Source organism: Petromyzon marinus, chromosome 54 (genome assembly GCF_048934315.1).
Source record: "Petromyzon marinus isolate PM22_M1 ecotype Great Lakes invasive population chromosome 54, UKy_Petmar_22M1.pri1.0, whole genome shotgun sequence".
Classification (NCBI taxonomy): domain Eukaryota; kingdom Metazoa; phylum Chordata; class Hyperoartia; order Petromyzontiformes; family Petromyzontidae; genus Petromyzon; species Petromyzon marinus.
In genome coordinates this window covers 3,442,515-3,461,152 of record NC_133720.1, presented here as the reverse complement: position 1 = coordinate 3,461,152, position 18,638 = coordinate 3,442,515, and the positions used below count along the sequence as shown (strand labels likewise).

The following is an 18,638-nucleotide window of genomic DNA, read 5'->3' as shown; positions in this document are numbered from 1 at the left end:
TAGCAATGGTTATTAAACTGAGTGAGCGTACTGGCAGTCTAAAATGTAGACTGTAGCCTGATTTAACACAGTACATAAATCTTGATTTGAATCTTGATTTGAAGTTTTCGTGACTGCAGGAATCCATGCTCTTTGTTTTTTTTTGGTAAAGTCACGTAGGTGGAAAATAAATTATATCACGACGTTTCGATTGCAACACAAGCAATCATCATCGGGTGGGAAAACCACAGCAAGAAAACATTTCCCACCAGCAAAAAAAAGAAAATCTTCCTATGGTTTCCCCACCTGATGATGAATCGCTTGTGTTGCAATCGAAACGTGGTGATTTATTTTTTATTCTATACCTACGTGACTTTACCGATGGAACCAAAGAGTTGTGAATTATTCCTGCACGAGGTGTGGAATTGTTCTTCTTTGGTTCTTTCGGTAAAGTCACGTAGAATGAGAATAAAATAATAAATTGATAAAATAAAATAACACAATAAAATTCTCACGACGTTTCGGACACAACAATCAATTTATTATTTTATGCTCATTCTACGTGAAGAACCAAAGAAGATGAATCCTTGCAGTCACGAAAGCTTTAAATCGAAATGTGGAATTGTTCTTCAAGTATTCTTTGGTTATATTCGGTAAAGTCACGTAGGTACAAAATAAAACAACAAAAATCACGACGTTTCGGCCACAACACAAGTGACCTTCATCACCTGATGATGAAGGTCACTCATCATCACCTGATGAAGGCCACTTGTGTTGCGGCCGTGACGTCGTGATTTTTGTTGTTGTTGTTATTTTTTTGTTACCTACGTGACTTTGCCGAATAGAACCAAAGAAGGAGCACATGGATCCTTGCCAGTCACGAGAGCTTCAAATCTGGAACATTCCGCTTCTAGAACGGAGAGAATTCGTCTGGTCCGTTTCGTCTTCCAGAAGAGGGCTTTGGGGCGGGGCCCGCGCGCAGCGCTCCCTGGCAACGCGAGGCGTCAGAGCCACTCGATCTCACCGCCACACGTAGGCTTCTGTTGTAACTCAACAACAATAATAATACGCAAATACATTTTAAGATGAGCTTCAAAACCCCCGACGCAAGGACAAGGTGAGAACGCGATCTGTGTGCGTGTGTGTGTTTTTATTTAATTTAATATAAAAAAACTAAATTTTTACTTTTTGTGTACGCGGAGCCCAAGGCACCGTCGCGCGGTCGCCCTGCCCCGATTTTGGTGCTCGGGTTTCCGGCGGAGAAACCAGGCGAGGTCGGGGATCGGCTGCGGCCCGAGTGGGGCTCGGCCCAGCAACGACCATTTCCATGGAATGCGGTTTTTTTTTGCGCACAAATAACGGCAGAAGTTCAGCAAAACTTCAAATTATCGCTCAGTTTTGTTGCTATTGTTTTCTTCCATGTAACGACACGGCAGGTGGCGTAATCCAGCGGCGGAGAGAAAATTACTGATAATGATGCGGAATTAAATAAAAAAAATCTGAGCGTGTTGTTCAAGTGAAATGCGTTCACTGAAAGAATAACTTACCAACGGCAGGTTTATATATTGTTTTAAATTATGATTTACATACTGGCGCTATAACAACGGCATTGACCTTTATCAACGAAAGTCTCACGGAGTCTCAAGAGCCCTTTGAAGGAGGGACCACCGCCGGATTGGGATGTTTGTACAAATCCTTTTGTTGTAGATGCAGATTGTTTTGCTGACACGTGTAGTTTGTACGTTGAACTTCTTTCGCACCGTACGTAGCCAACCATGCGAATCGGTGGAAGGAAAAACCCCCTGAGAAATCCCACGCAGACTCGGGGATAATTACTTTAAAGATTCGACAAGAACAAGAACCACCCCCCCCCCCCACACACACACTGTTGTACTGGATAAACTTACAAAGAGAACAGAAACAAAATATCCATTGCACAAAGTGGCAACAGTTAAGTCCCCGCTTGCATATCTAAAACCCGAAGGCTAAAATTGAACAAAACGTGGAATGACAGCCGTTTTCTGTAGAATCACAGATTCACAGATCTGGAATACCAAAAAATTAGTACACAAATATGGACTGACAGCGTACATCTTTAAAACCCCAAACCAAATCTTAACACCCGTTTCCCTATTAGTGCCTGGTATTCTCATGTACAAGTAAAAACGTTGGATTAGCGTACTGCGCTACATATCTGATGACCCGATTTATATGATTCTTGGGCCTTCACAAGGTCTACTCAGCCATAAATGGGTACTTGGTACAATGTGCAAATATCACTTCTCTGGAGACAAAGATGGGCGGGCGTGGTTGCTGGTCACACCACCCCCTCTTGTGCCATGTCGGTCTTCATGTGTGCTCGCAAAGAGCACTTGGCCCAACAATCTGTTAAAATATTGTCCAGGGGACCTTTGTGTGGCTTAGCAACAAAGACCTCATCAGTAACCCAACCAATGTCCTGGCGCCTCGCTCCCCCCTGTATCGCATTCAGACATCGCACGGCCAATACGCTCACGGACACAAGTGGAGGATAAAACTTCTTCCAACTAGGACTGCGGACCGGAACAACGGAGCATATGGATCATGCTCTGCTCGTTAAGACCACTGAACAGCGGCACCAAAACAATCTGTAAACGTAACAAGCGCCTCCATTGATTGAATCTCTAAAGATCCAAGGCATCGAGTTATGACGTTTGTTGCTACACGTGGCGCGTGTCTCTCTGAACGTGTCTGCGTACGTGTGTCTGTGTGTGGCTTTTTTGCCGCGGTGTCGGCGCAGGGAGTCGCAGGCGAAGGCGGTGCAGCTGTCGGTGACCACCGTGGAGAAACACTTTGGAGAGCTGTGCCAGCTGAGCGCCGGCTATGCGCGCAAAACGGCGCGGCTGCGCGACAAGTCGGACCTGCTGGTGCGCGAGCTCATGGCCTACTCGGAGACGGAGCGCCCGTCGCTCAAGATGGGCCTTCGGGCCTTCGCCGAGGAGCTCTCCAAAGTGCAGGACTATCGACAGGCTCAGGTGCCACCTGTCCGTTCGTCATTTGATTAGATATGTACATATGCATACCCGCTAACCCCTGACCTTATTGCAGACCAATTCAGACATTATTGGTCACCCCGTGCCCTTATAAATCTCAGCGTTCATCCCACAAAGTCCCATCGCAAGGTAAGAGACACAAACAAATGGACAATTTAGTTTTTTGCCCATTTTGAAACGGCTATACGCCGTGTGGACCTGAAAGCTCAATTTCCCTGTACAAGAATACGGGTAAAGCGTATGGGTTGACAGGTATGTTGTAGATGGAGAGATGACCTTTGTAGCTTAGACAAGAGTGCATTGAAAACAAGTATTTGTCAAACAATGCCCCCTTTAACTGATAATGCATGGGACGGGCCTTCATCCAGCAGTGTATTGACAACAGCTTGTATACTGTTCGAATTTAAATTAATAGTCAAACTAAACTTTGCATTGGTATAGGGTGCTTAAATTACAACGTTCTGCTATATCAGTACCTGTAGAACTCCCACCGCATGGAACGAAATGGATGTCATGCCAAACAACACGTGGTACAACCCGAAAACAGATTGGAGAGCCGTGCAGTACAACCGCGAAAATCTACGCAGTAATCCTTTGTTGTGCCCACATGGTACAGACTGTGTCGGCGCAGCAGGTGCAGGAGCCAGGTGCGTTTAAACTGTACTAATAAGGGCAAGCCCTTCTGACATTAATGCACCGTTCCTTTCACACGTTTACAGGTTGAGAGGCTCGAAGCCAAGGTGGTGGAACCTTTAAAGTCATACGGAGCCACCATCAAGATTAAAAGGGTAAGGTCACGCATTACAAGCACAGTTAAAGTCGATCGGCAGGTTGTGTCTTGTGCGGTTAAGTGGGTGCTCCCACCTCTTCTCAGACGTCTGGACAAAACGAGTCGGTTCAAACAGCCTCTTCGAGGGGGCTGTCTGGAACTTCCTCTATTGGAGGCTCTTCTGCCAGCAGTGGCATGTGCAAGCAAGTGCAGGGCTGCGCCTTAAAATGTATTTTCATGTCAAGAGGGTCAAGCGGTGACGCAGCGGTTAACACACTTTGTTATGAACACGGGCGACCCGAGTTTGATACATGAGTGGTGAGTAAAATTGGTCCCGAATTCCCGCTTCACCAACCCAAACAGACCAGCATGGTGAAGTATGGTCATACAGCCCCTACGTTCGATATAGTGTGGTGAGGCCTTAATGCCATGGTGTATACACGCAGGGCTCTAATTATTTAGTTAACTTCTGATTTATATTATGTAAAATTAGTGTACTTCTGAAAGTCATTGCTGTACACAGATTGCAGAAATTGTTTAAAATTTGACATTTTTACCATGATGCCAGCACTATTTGACCAAAGTGAGAATTTTTTTGCAATACCAGCTGCTATATCCAAGTTTCAAGTTTATTTGGTTTACCCAGGTGAAAAATCAGACCGCCATAGTCGCATTTGCAGGAATGACCTGGGGCATTAGTGGTGGGTGATGATTGCTGCTACGTATAATACCATTTCAGTAATTTGCGGTGTAATTTGTGAATATTTAGCAAATCTGGACCCTAAAACTGGCACACATGGCGTACTATTGCAATGACGTCCACTATGAACTGTGAAGCAGTCGGTGTGTAGTGTTGTTGTTATGGTTATTACACCCGTAGTAACAATTATGGTGGCCACTGGATTGGAATTGTGAACATCGGCAACGAGCGGTGAATGTGTTGCCGTACTGCATGGGAGGCGCGTTATTGTCATTTAAAAAATAAATGTTTTACTAGATAAGGCCCGCTGAGCTTTATAGCTTTTTTTCAGAAGCGGCCTGGCCACAAAGTGGCTTATCTTGCAGAAATTTATAGCAGCAAAATATGCATGTTAATTCTAAATGTGGAGGGAAAAACTGAAGGACCTGGAGAAAAATCCACGCGACCACAGGGTGAGAGACACGCAAACTTCAAATATACAGGCATTGTCAGGGTCGGGATCGAACCCACGACCTCTTGTATACCAGGCGAGGTAGTTCACATCTCGCCACTGTGGCACCTTATAAATATGAAGTGGCGATGGTGATGATGATGATGACGCGCGGCTCCCCTGTGTAGGAGGACCTCAAGGCCGTGCTGACGTCGCAAACCCGGGAGGCGAAGCAGATGCAGCAGCTAGAGAAGATGCGGCAGAGAAACCCGTCGGACCGACACAATATCGTATCCTTTGCTGGCGCAGACCTCGCCTGAGAAAAGTCGACACGACCGCGGGGGAGAGAACGTGCCAACTCCACACAGTAGACACGTGATGACGCGTATGAACATTTAATGTAGGCAACTCGAGTTGTCGTTCCCAGCGAAATCTAAGCACTCGTCGTATTTGTCAGTGCGTCGAGCGGAGTCTTTAACGCGTCAGCTGGCCGTGTCGACAAGACATATCTACCGGCAACACTGCAGTTTTTCTTCCCTTAACCTTGCTTCCCGTTCGTCCAGTCTCAGGTACGTGCATAGGTCGAGGTGGACACCACCGCTCACCACGAACAGCAGCAGGTTTATCCTCGGGCCGGCAGGGTTGTTGTGTTAAATGAGAGAGGGCGAGACGAGCGCCGCGGGCACACGTGGTGCAGGGCTTTTGTCGCAACGCTGAGAAGAACGTGGGATCATATTACCTTTTGTTTTGGCTCTCAGAGCGGCGCGGGAAAGGTACGTATTGCCCGGCGTGCAGGTGCGATCGCTGCGCTTTTAGAGAGTAGAGGATTCCCTCGTTATTGGCAAGGGAGACGTCCCGGACATGCTCGTTCATAGCAAATTTCACGGATAATGATACTGGCCAAAGGTAATGAATTACCTTAAATATATAAATCACTTTCTCGCGTCACATTCTCTCTCATCACGCGGATAACTTAAATCACGGACAGCAAGTTCGTGAATAACGAGGGAATACTGTAGATGTGTTGAGGGCACATTGTCGTCTGCGTGCTGCCTATAGGCTTATTAGCTGTCAAGGCTACGGCCAGTAGAAATCTGCAGAAGCACTGCCGTTTTTAACGCTTAAAATGCATTGGTAAATGCACTGAAATGGGTATTCATTCCACAGTATTGCCGCTCTTGATGTTACAATTTATGATTTATTCACTGTTAATGGAGAATCTCATTGTAGGAAAGCCCCGAGTTACATTCTGTTGCTTCTGCATATTAATACTGACCCAGGAATCTGCCCTCTTGTCACCTCACTGCACCTGTTTGCATAGATGATTGTTGCACTCTGCACATGAGTAATGCCATTGCACCATTTCGGCTTTTAACCCACAAATAGCACACTCACCGGCTGTTATTTCATTCATCCCATAGTGCCGTGCGGAGCTGTGTATGAGACAGGGCTGGCATTTGAAAGTGTCGCAAGTGTCACCAATTCATACCTGTCAACCCCTTATCAGTGCCTATTGTATTACAGACCAATTTAGACATTATTCACCCGGTGCCCTTATAAATCTCAACGTCCATCCTACAAAGTCCTGTCACAAGGAAGAAACAAAAAAACAGAATTTTTTTAAACTCAATTTCCATGTACCGGTATGCCAATTCTGCGATGTGATGTAACAAGAGGCAGAGGACTCCTGACATCCAGCGTTAAGTGTTTTAAGTCGAGGCTAAGTTTGGACAAAAGCATTGATTTCCGAAGACTGACTTTACCCTTCTCGAATCACCTTTGGTGTCGAGTTTTGTATGACCCTTTGCGGTTATCCCCCTCGTAAACATCGCAAGCAAAATGCCTCGTTTTCTTTACTTGTATACTCCGCGTCTTCTGTAGGCAGTAAAAACCACATAGCATAATCGGCCTCTACTGGCAGACTTAATATCCATTTGCAGCACCATATACATGCAAATATTAAACCCTTATCCATCAGTGGGCAAAGCTTAAAATCAGAAACTAAACTATTTTATTTACCAGGTAAAGCCCACTGAGCTTTTAGCTCTTTTTTTAGAAGCGACCTGGCCACAAAGAATTTGCTAATGTGGGCATTTATAGCAGACAAATAACCCAAACGCATGTTTCTAAATGTGGAGGGAAAAACCGGAGGACCCGGATAAAAATCTACGCGACCACGGGGAGAGAGACAACATGCAAACTCCAAATACTCAGCAGGCGTCGGGTTCAGGATCGAACCCAGGGCCTCGTGCGTACCGGGGCGAGGGAGATGACATCTAGCCACCATTAGAGGGCCAGGAATTCGGTTCCCAAAGTCCGCGCTGAACGGCGGCTCTTGGCGCGGTGATTCCCAGGCAGAGACGGAGCTGCAGCGCGCCACGGTGGACGCAGCGCGCTCGTCCCGGCAGCTGGAGGAGACCATCAACGAGTTTGAGCGGCAGAAAATCAAGGACATCAAGGTGAAGTCCACCCTCTCACTAGCTGAACATGAGTGCACCCTTGCGCCGGCCGAACATGTGTCCACCCTCGCACCAGCCGAACATGAGTTAAACCTCACACCAGGTACGGCGGGGGGGGAGAGGGAGGGGGGGGGGGTGGGGTGGGTGTGAGGACAACAAACTAAACACAAAAAAAAAACAACTCCAAAGTAATGAGTTTTCAATATAGAAAGTGATGACAGCGACGACGGTGCCGATTTGCACGGCCCCCTCCCTGCCCGCTGTGCAGAAGATCCTGTGCGACTTTGTGACGGTGGAGATGGTGTTTCACGCCAAGGCGCTGGAGGTGTACTCGCAAGCTTACCATCACATGCACGCCGTGAATGAGGAGAGTGACCTCGAGGTGACCAAGACAGCGATAAGCCATATTTGTGTTTTTACTTTTCAGCACGTGTTACGCGGCTGCGTAAGGTTTAACGATTGTGCTCACTGGACGTGTTTTTCGGGGACGTGACCGTACGTTGTCGGGCGCGACGTCAGATGGTTTCGCTCCACGTGCTGAGAGCTTCTTCGCGGACTAGATTTGAGTTCCTTCCCACTTGTTCAGGAAATGAATTTGTTCCCAAAAAGGTGTTCGGCGTGAAGTCCGATATTTTTTTATCTCAACGTCTTGGGGAGATTCTTTGTGAAGTCGTTCGCAATGCGGATACCGCTACACGCCAATTTACACTTTTTATTCGTAGGTCGCTAACGAGCATCTTATATTTGCAAACGTAACTTGTAAATTTGGAATTATTTATTGGAGGAGATTTTAAATGCCCGTATATGCATGCAAATGTTGGGTTTCTTGTTGACAGGCATTCCTCAATACCCTGCGGCCCTCCGACTACCAGGCACGCCTTGACACGGTTCTGCAGAACTCTCTGTCCACCCTCAACGGCACCGGTTCGCCCCAGCCAATGGCAAGGTCTCAGGTACCGTGTGCGGCCTCATGGTAACAAACGCTTGAGATTTTTGTATTTTCTTATTTTACCAAGCTAAGGCCCTTCCGAGCCGTATACCTCTTTTTCAGAAGCTACCTGGCCATCACAAGTGATACAGCTCAACGCAGTGGCTTATCGCGTGGACATTTATAGCGGCCAATTGCTCTAAATGTGTGATGTTGATCCTATATGGGGAGGGAAAAATCGGAGGACCCGGGAAAAAATCCACGCGACCGCAAGCGGAGAGAGACATTGCGGACTCCAAATATACGGCAGGCGTCGGGGTCGGAAACGAACCCACGACCTCCTGTATACCAGGCGAGGCAGATAACGCCTCCCCCTGCCATCTTGTAACTGTTGGTACGCCGGACTTGCAATCCATAGGTTGCCGGTTCGATTCGACTTCCCGGCATGGCAGTTGAAACAACGGTGTGAGTTTCTTAAATCCCCTCCACTGCCCACTCAGCAGTATAACTGCGTACACCACAGCCATTCGGCTGGCTGGTCGCATGTTCTGGGGTACAGGGCGTGTTACTCGTACCCCTTTCAGGACGTTTGGCAAGCGTGGAAGTGTAGGCCAAATATACTCGAGAAGGGCTCTCGAGCTTCCTTTAGTTGAAGGCCTTTCCAGCAAGCAGTTGCGTGAGGGAGCAATTGCAGGGCTGCGCCTTTACCTTCTCAATCTGAATGGAACAGTCGGGGGTCATCACATGGCTATGACTATCCTCAATCCTAGCTGTATAATACATTTTTTGGGCAAATCCTACAGACGTGTATCCTCCTTAAGCGCTTTCATGAACGGACCTTTTTCTTCTTGCAGACGGGTGCTACTGGCACACAGCGCAACAATGTGAGGCGGTTGGAAGATGACGAAGATGATGATGATGACGACGAAGATGATGATGATGATGAAGATGACGAAGACGACGATGATGATGAAGATGAAGACCAACTTCAGGACGTGACATCGGAAGACTTGGATAACCGGCAGAGTGGCAGTCGGCGCTAGATAATGGATTTCACACACAGTCAATGCCTATGAAATTGTAACATTTCATATTTATAAAGAGTCCAGTGTAGAGTCTTGAGTCACCAAACCTCGTATCATTTCATTTGAACATTCAAAATTAAACTTGTCCCATTACTTAAATGAGCATTAGGCAATACTCTGGGCCGGTGGGGGAAATGCAGCATTTCTATCCTGGGAACCAGTCTGTCCATAGTAGTTCTTATTTTATCCACCCTGGAGTAATGATAGGCTGAGTTAATCCTTGATCACAATTTAAACTCAAGACATTTTAAAAGCTAATCGGATGCTCTGCCACTACGCCACATGGCTAACCGTCTTTTTATATTTTTATTTTATTTTTATCCCCCCCGGTGTGATCCTGAATGTTCTATCGGGGTCATGTCATGAGACAAATTTCATAAGGAGCTCTTGCAAGCCGATTGAAGTGGACATCACAAAGATGTCTCTAGAGATCCCGTCATTTGCCCTCTGGTCCACACAAAATAACTCGGCAGACAATATCTGTCCCTGCACGTAAAAAAAAAACTGAGTAGAGTTGCACATTAAACAAAACAGCATATTCTAGTCCACACAGTACTCGCTACACTTTTCCACCAGTAGGAGACACCCTTTGCCTGCAACAGAGTCTTGTTCAGCAACAGTTCTCCGAGCTATAAGTAATCAAAATTAATTGCGTGAAAGTGAATGTAATGGGATTTCTTCGTTTTGTATGCAGTCCATTGGCGACCACGCCTGAGACCATAGGCTCACTCCACTTAAAAAAAAAATTCGGTCTGTTTGCAGGCTCGCTGGATGACCCGGCTGCCTGGATTTAAATCCAGGATCTCGGCAGCACTGGCTCGGCCGCTCTTGATCCCCTGAGCCACCCCGGACACCCTCCCGGTCCAGGCACCTCTTTTTTTTTTTTTAAAGAGGCGTTTGAACATATAAACCCATACGATGTCCATCCCGTTTAAGTGCAAAGAGAAAAAAAAGATGCAGTGCCATTGGACGTCGAAAACTGTCACTTTTTATTTAAAAAAAATTTGATGGCGCTTTTGAGTGGCAGATTTTGGTGAGGAGCCTACATATGTAAAGAATATTTTTTTTCAGCAAAATAGATTCATGTACTGGCTGCCAGCGTATTGGCAGCCAATCCAAGTACGGTAAAATTCCGCTTCATTGTCCCCATTGTCTACACTGGCCTCTTTGACGATATGATGTCTTAGTCTTTTACTCCATTCCATTGCCTTTGTGAGATGCTTCACATCGGTGCCAAAACCTTCACACATTCCACGCGTTTGGGTTCACGGGCGCGATTGAAGGTTCAACGATTGCAGCCTTTAGCGTAACCACTTCTGTCGTCGCTTTTCGGGGGTTTGCTGTGCGATGTACAACCCACGGCCCCTCGGTGTGTTTCGCCTGGTCGTGTCGTGAAACGTCGGACATCTTTCCGATCGAAACGCGGTGCACGCTAAAATCGCGTCGGAGAGAGCGATGCACGGCGCGGTCGTGACAAACCTACGCGGCAAGGTAGAGCGAAGTTCCAATGTTTGCTCATTCAGCAGATGGCACGCGTTAAAATTATACCCTCGCCGCTGCTTGTCATTTTCAAGTGGCGCATTTACAAGTTTGTAAATGCGGTCAACGTCGCTTCTTCCAAAGTCACATGTCCACCCTGACCAGTGAGCCGCCCTCACCCGGTGCAGTGTTTGCCCGCGCGGAGTAACTTTATCTTTTTCTAAAGATGTTCACATGTCCGACCTTTTTCACATATCCCCCGAGACCTCGGTCCCCCGGTAAAGTCGGATATGCGACGTTGGACTCGCCACCAACGATCGCAGTTTGCAATTCTACAAATCCTTCCATACGAAGTCAAACAACAATACAGAAATGACAATGCAAATACATTGTTTCCGCGATTGTAGTTCTCTCTATATATTACAATGTCTAGTCAAATGAAAATATTGCATATTTTGCAGAAGATTTAAAGAATGTGCACTAAATGCTACACAATTGGTATACTTTCATAACCTTAATCACCACAATTTAAAAGGAAAATTAAACAAATTCTAACCATGTGATGGTTAAAATGGCAAAAAAACAACAATGAAAAACGGACCATTTAAAGCATTGTCTCACGACGACAACCAAAATCTCCCACTGCAAACATCAAAAACAAAAAAAGTTGCCGGTGGCAAGTCGTCTGAACAGAGCACCCCAATCAAACACTATCCCTTCCCAAAACCTCCAGCCAACAACGAATCAAGCAGCCACTCACCCTGACCCGAGGCTTGGTGGTGGGGGGGGTACATTCCTTTTCCTTAACGAGATCCGAATGGGAACATTCATTTCAAGTAGCCCTGGGTGCCGCACATTAGCACCCACACATTACCGCCGTTGTGTCCACCAATAACGCGAGAGGAATAACTAGGGGGTTTCACCTTTTTGCCGCGCTTGTGCGTTGCGCACGGCCTGCCCTCCGCCCGCCTGCCCTCCGCCCGCCCGCCCGCCCGCCCGCTCGCTCGCAGTTTGGCTTCGGCTCGCAATTCCCACGCGTTCGGAGACGCGGCCAAGTTTCTCGCTGTCAATTCTAGATTTGAAGTTTTCGTGATTGCAAGGATCCATGCTCTTTGGTTATCTTCGGTAAAGTCACGTAGATGAAGACTAATAACAATGAAAATAATAAAATGAAAATAACTAAATTCAATCACGACGTTTCGGGCGCGACACAAGCGTCCGTCATCAGGTGACGACAGCGAGTGTTGCTCGCGAGTATTGCTCGCTGTCCTGGATTATTATAATCAATTTCTCGTCTTGCCCAGGAAAGCCACCCCAGAGTCCCGAAGGTTTTTGTCGGGAGGGTTTTGCATTTGGGATGTTTTGCCAGCACCAGGTTTATTATTGTATTGTTTGTTTTCGCTGTGAGAGGAAACTGGAGAATTGGGAGGTGACCCATGCAGAAAGGAGGGGCGAGGGGGGGGCATACAAATCACACACAGAAAGGTGAGTAAATCAGGAATCTAACCGAGGCGCTTCTTGCTGAGGCACACGGTGTTAAGCGCTGGTGTTACAGACGTGAACGCGCTTCCGATATGAGGAAGCCACTGAAGCTTATGCACTTTTAACATCATCAAGAGTGAAAACTCACTAATTAAGAACTGCTTTTTGTGTTGTCCTTCACACCGCACCTCCGATTAGCGCGGTTGGCTACGTACGGTGCGAAAGAAGTTCAACATACGTACATGCGCCACGCTGCCACCCGATTGTGGGCCGCTTCAGAGTGGCAGGCCTCTTGTGGTCACGGGTCATAGGTTGCCCAACCCTGACCTTATTACCGCTCCCCAAATGCCAACTTCTGCCTCTTTGCCAAGGCCCCCCCACCCCATTAACTGTCCGTCGTTTGGTGTTCGTGGCACAAGTCTGGTACTGTAACAGTAAACTTGGACAATTCGTAAATGGTGATGTGTTAAGGTCAACTCTCTCTCGTGCGCGCGTGTGTGGTGTGTGTTGGCGATTGAGTATTTTGAGGCGTCTGTTCACTGTTCCTTCGCTCGTGCGTTGCTTTTGCCTTAATTCTATGGGCGTTTATGGTGTGTCACGTCTTGGTAAAAAAAATGAATGTAGCACTGTAATAATAACAGTCCTTATACACGGAAAGACTCGCTTGGCGTTAATACGCCCATTTTCAGGAACGCACTATCGTGGTGTTTATTATTTTTTATGTATTTGAATTGCGGGAGGATATCGGGTTGACAGAGAAAACCCCGGCTGAATCGCCATCGATTCAGCCGCGGTCTTCTCAGCCGCAGCGACGAACTACTCGCCCAAAACCGTCGCCGCCTCTCGCGCGATCCTGCGATGCAACAATCCAGCCCGGCAGCTGCACACACCGCGAGTTCAATTTATCGCTCCTTCTCCGCGCGCTTGGGCTGCCCGCTCCGTCATCGGTTCTTGACCGTGAGGTCATCGTCCGCCTTGCTAGCCACGTGTCACTCGTGCGCGTTCGAACGTTTCTGGGTTTTTTTTTTGCCTCGGAACCCCCCTTTGTACGTTCTCGAATTCACGAGTCCCTCGTTCTGTCTCTCAACGCGTTGCCAAGTCGGCTTCTCCGCCAAGTAGTGCTGCAGGTAGTGTGACGCTGCTAAAAAAAACACCCATATGAGGCAATAGCTCTGGAAGGTGTCTCCACGTGGTGAGTAACACACTTGCTGGACAGTGCTTGTCATCTTAAAGGCATTTTATTTAGTCTGCAATGAGTTGCAAAGCACCTGGCTGTGTATCCGCGTGATACCCAAAACCAGTCGTGTGTACATGTATGTTGAACTTATTTCGCAACGTACGTAGCCAACCGTGCTATTCGGAGGTGCGGGAAAAGGACAAAAACACTACAAACATAAAATAAGTTTTAAAGAAATGAGTTTTAGATTAATATCCGCATCTCCATGTCTGGAATTCAATTCGAAGAGTTATTGAAGAAGAACACCTTTTTTGTCACGAAAATTGGAAAGTTTAATGAAAAAGGTACCCCAAGACCGCTTTTACATGTTGACGGAAAGGAGAAATATGGAGATAACTGAATACTTCTATTACACAGACATCTGCAAAACGGTTTGCAAAAGAATGAGAAATATATTTTGAGAACGCAACACATTTTTCACGGCTAAAATGTTTATGGAGCATATCATGAATATGGTATGCATTCGTAATTCGTTTTATTGGCGTGCCAAGTTCTAGTTCAAATGTAGTTTAGAGGAATTAATGGTTTGAGTACTTTATCAAATGCATTCGTTTTGCATTCCATGTTCGGCATACTGTAAAACCGTTTGGAAAGTGCCACGTGCATATCTCGTATACACGAAGTGTATGCATCTCGTCCTCGTACTGACATTTCTTTCAAAGTTTATACTTTACTGCTATGGGTGGAGCGGTGGTGCAGTGGTTAGCACGTTACATTGTGAACCCAGCAACCTGATGTCGATTCCTGGCCATGACCGACATGAGTCGAGAATCCAGACACGTGTTTCACCAACTAACACTGATCACAGTTTGGTCAAGTATGGTTAAACTACCCTTCTGACTGCAGGATGTGGGGAGGCATTCATCCGGAAGTGGATTATTACATGCTTCACTATAACATGGATCAGAGAAGTGCTTGCATTAACTAGACTCACATGGCTTAAAACAGAGGCAGTTAAGCTGTGAGTTAATGCTATTCAGTGTGGGGCTTATTGTATACCTTGATTGACAGGCGACTAATAGCATGAATTAATTGAGGGGTGTCCTGGAATCCTCTGCTGCCCTCCACGCACTCTCCCCTCACGTCTCACGGTGCGAAACAAGTTCAACATATACATACTCAACTTCCCTCCACTCACTCTCCCCTCCCCTCTCACTCCACTCCCCTCCACACACACTCCCAGCTATTACTCTCACTCCCCTCCCCTCCACACTCTCCCCGCTCTTACTCTCACTCCACTCCCCTCCACACTCTCCCCGCTCTTACTCTCACTCCACTCCTCTCCACACACTCCCAGCTATTACTCTCACTCCACTCCCCTCCACACACTCTCCTAGCTCTCTCAATGCATTTTACTTTGCTCCCCATTCGCTCGCCCTCCTATCTCTCCCCTCACTCCACTCCCCCTCCATTACACGCACTCTAATACCTCTCCCCTCTCATCCGTCGACTCCCTTGCCCTCGTTATAGACCAGGCTCAAGGCCGTCCACATTTTCCTCTATGATCGACCACTATTTCTGTGCATAACAACGCATATGGGAAGGTCGCTGTTAGCCACCATCTGTTACACGATATTCTATTACAGCATCGAGTGGGGAGGGTACACGAACCTTTTTTTTAAATTTAGCAAGCAAGTGAGACACCAGTCGCATAGCTTTTGAGTGTGCAAGCGGGAGAGACCCCAAGCGTTTGGCTACATCGAGATGGAGATGGATGGTGGGAGGCGGGGCGGGGGGGGAGGCATTTTATTCCTTGCACCAAGGCGCATGCCAACCGCGCTGCGCCACTGAGACGGCAAGGATGGGGTTGGCTGTTCGTCATCGTCCGTCTGGAATTCCTCCTGCACAGTCGCGTCTGGCTTAAAGTAGGCAGCAGCATTGAACGTGGGTGGTGGTGGGTGGGGGGTAGTCGATTGGGGCCATGGGGTGGATGGTCCTGTACGCGGCGCGATGTGCTTTCGCAAATCCCTGCATTGTGCTGCACCTGGGAGCAGTTAGCCGAGCGAATCAGCATGTCTTTGTTTTTACTCGCGAAGTAGGGATAGGGCTACACGACTGACATTGTGATTTGACGGTAATGCTTGCTGAGGTTGTGTGATGATGATGATGATGACGACAGTGATGATAATAAGATTATGACGATGGCAGTGATGCTGCTGCTGCTGATGATGATAATGAGGGTGGCAACTGTGGTGATGATGATGATGCTCATGATGGTAAGTGATGATGATCATGATGACGGCAGCGACAAACGTGCATCGTGAGAATAATGATGGCTATGGTGATGTTGACGAGAGTAATAGTAGTGGTCGTGATTATGTCGATCACGGTGGCGTCGCTGCGAGAACATCGACTACATTAGTCTTAGCCCATAAATATAAGGGGTGACCCATTGATGGATACCACACCGACTTTTTGAATGAGCCCCTTCCCAACAGGTGATTGAATTCCGTGAAAGCGAGGGTCTTCCTTATCTTATAGGGGCAAAGGTTCAACGATTAAGATCGCTGAGGAAGATGTAACATTATTTTGAGGGTGAGGGAGGGGGGCTATGTTAGTGATGTTATCTATAATCGGACCACCCTGCATAACGTTCCCATCGGAACCAGAATACATTAATTGACCCTGGCTGGAATCCGACGAGCGATCAAGCTCTTTTTTTTCTCTTTCACAGACGTCCAATGAGATCCGTCCACAGGCTCCACCAATTAACGGCACCCACCCCCTTTACACAAAACCCCTTCGTCGAGTCATCGGCAGCGGCCACGGTCAACTCCCCCTTCTGCTGGATGAAGGCCCCCGCCGAGTTGAAGAGCAGGAAAAATCCATCCCAACCCACCTGCAACGTCGCGTTCCATCCCTAGGGCTGGCCTGCCGCTCCCACTGTTATTCTTAAACCATCATCCGTCATGCCCCACTCTCGCCCACACATTGCTGCTTTTCCCCAATCGCACCAATTTCCCCCCCTCCCCCTCTCTCTACCCCACTTTTAATGATGTCATTAACCAGCACGCGTTCTCTAAAATTAATCACACACACACACACGTCTCTCTATTTCCACTGTCTTAACGCTTTGAAATATCGTCATGGGTGTGAGACGCTCTTCGTCTAGCAGTGGATTGAGCATGGCTGCTGATGACGACGATTGTGAATGACCTGCTGGTCTCGGTACGCGTAATGAGATCCTTTACAGCTGCTCCCCATAAATCACCGCGCAATGCATATTTAGAGGAATACAAAATTGCTTATTAGGGGTCGCGGGCCTGAATCACCGCCGAAATGTTAACGCTGGCGCGCACCCAAAGACAAAGACCCCCCCACCGTTATAGCCTTAACAGACTGTTAGGAGCAAGTGCTGTGAGCGATTAGCGGCACCTAAGAAGGCCGGCACGGCGCACGAGATGGGTGTGCGGGTGGGCCTGCACCACCCTCGGGGCCACGTTCGTCTACTCCAGCGGCGATGTTTTAACACACCGCAACCCCAGGCTACTCGTTTGAGACTGAGCCGACCTAGGGGAAGGGGCGCAGGACCGGTTCAAATAATCGTCACTGGCGTGTTGGTGGCCGTGGGCGGGAATCGAACTCGGGTCGGCCGGGGTTCGTCGCGCAGCGCGCTGCAACTCGCCAGGCGCTACGCTACCTCCGTCTCGATCCGAGCCGTGTAATAGCTGTATCTTGGCAACAGCCAACACAAACAGCGGCAACAGCTGTTGTTGCTGTCAAAACTCGTGCCTCTGGAAGACAGCAAACAGAGTTAACGCGCGCGCGCGCGCACTCAGAACGGGGAGTTTTGCCCCCTTTTAAGGCTGATGTCACCAGCGCTTAACTCAGCTGGAATAGTCCAGAACGCTGTTCCAGGAAATGTTCAGGGATTCCCCCCCCCCCCCCTTCAGTTTTGGTGATGAACCGTTTCGTGTGATTATACGAATGTAGTAGGGTACCATAATGTCATATAGGATTGTTATTTTTATTTAAAGCTTTCGTGACTGCAGGGATTCATATTCTTGTTTCCCTTCTACGTGACTTTACCGAAAGAACCAGGAATAGGATTGTTATTGTTACGGATATGCATATTTTGTATTCTAGTGGTAGTGCCTTACGCCGATAATTCCATATTTCCCAAGACAGCGGAGCAGGGTTTCGGGAAAATATCGAGTGACAAATGAAGTCCTGGATGTTAACGAGCCAAAGCATGAACGACCCGGCCGCCTTTGTCTTCCCGGGCTTTGGTGGTGATACCAGGCCGTTGGAGGTATTCATTTTCTTGGCTGGGTCGACCTTTAATCGTCGTGGTCCTGTGCAGGATGGACATGGCTGTGAATATTTGCACAGAAATGACAGACGGAATGGAGACACATACACACACACACGCGCGCGCGCGCACGCACTCACCCACAAACCATATAAGCCATAAAATAAAATAAACGAACAATGGACAAAAATACACACGCTCACAATAAAAAAACAATACACGTACACAGACACAAAGACTAAGATCCCCCATGTAGCCTTCAACAGACTGTTGGGGCAAGTGGCGTTCGCGAGCACCTATTAAAGCACAGCACGAGAGGGTGATGTAGGCCAGAACCACGCCCCGGCCACCTTTGTCTTCCAAGCGCTGATGCGTACGCATCGCCCCAGGTGCTGATTTGAGGCTGAGTCTACGTAGGGGAGGCCCACACACAGACACAACACACATTCAGAATCAGAACATCCACTCGGTGTGAGCCGGGCGTCATGCTGACACTTGATAATGCTCCTTAATTACCGACAAAAGTACATTGTTGTGGGGGTCCGTGTGTGTGTGTGTTGGGGGGGGGGGTAGTTGTTAGCGCACTACTCTACGAACCCCAAAAAACGAGTTCAATTCCTGCTCACGACCCAAAAACAGTGGCTGATATCTCAAACGGACCTCTCCTAGGTCGACTCAGCCTTAAATTAGCACCTTGGTGCGGTGTGTAAACATCGGCGGCCGCTCGTTGACTCTGGCCAACATCACCACCCCCTTCGTGTGCTGTGCGCGGCCTTTGTAAGTTGCTCCCTGTACAGCACTTGCCC

The 18,638-nt window shown here is 47.9% G+C and overlaps 1 protein-coding gene across 1 annotated transcript; it reads left to right on the top strand.

Annotated features, from left to right (window-relative positions):
- Positions 1 to 938: 938 nt before the first annotated feature.
- Positions 939 to 12,799, top strand: LOC116954114 (CBY1-interacting BAR domain-containing protein 1-B-like). Its single transcript, XM_076052090.1, has 9 exons — positions 939 to 1,096; positions 2,759 to 2,993; positions 3,731 to 3,799; positions 5,099 to 5,200; positions 5,663 to 5,683; positions 7,265 to 7,369; positions 7,638 to 7,751; positions 8,206 to 8,322; positions 9,152 to 12,799. The coding sequence occupies exons 1-9, from the start codon at positions 1,065 to 1,067 to the stop codon at positions 9,338 to 9,340; spliced, it is 984 nt and encodes a 327-aa protein (XP_075908205.1). The 5' UTR covers positions 939 to 1,064; the 3' UTR covers positions 9,341 to 12,799.
- The last annotated feature ends 5,839 nt before the right edge of the window (positions 12,800 to 18,638 follow it).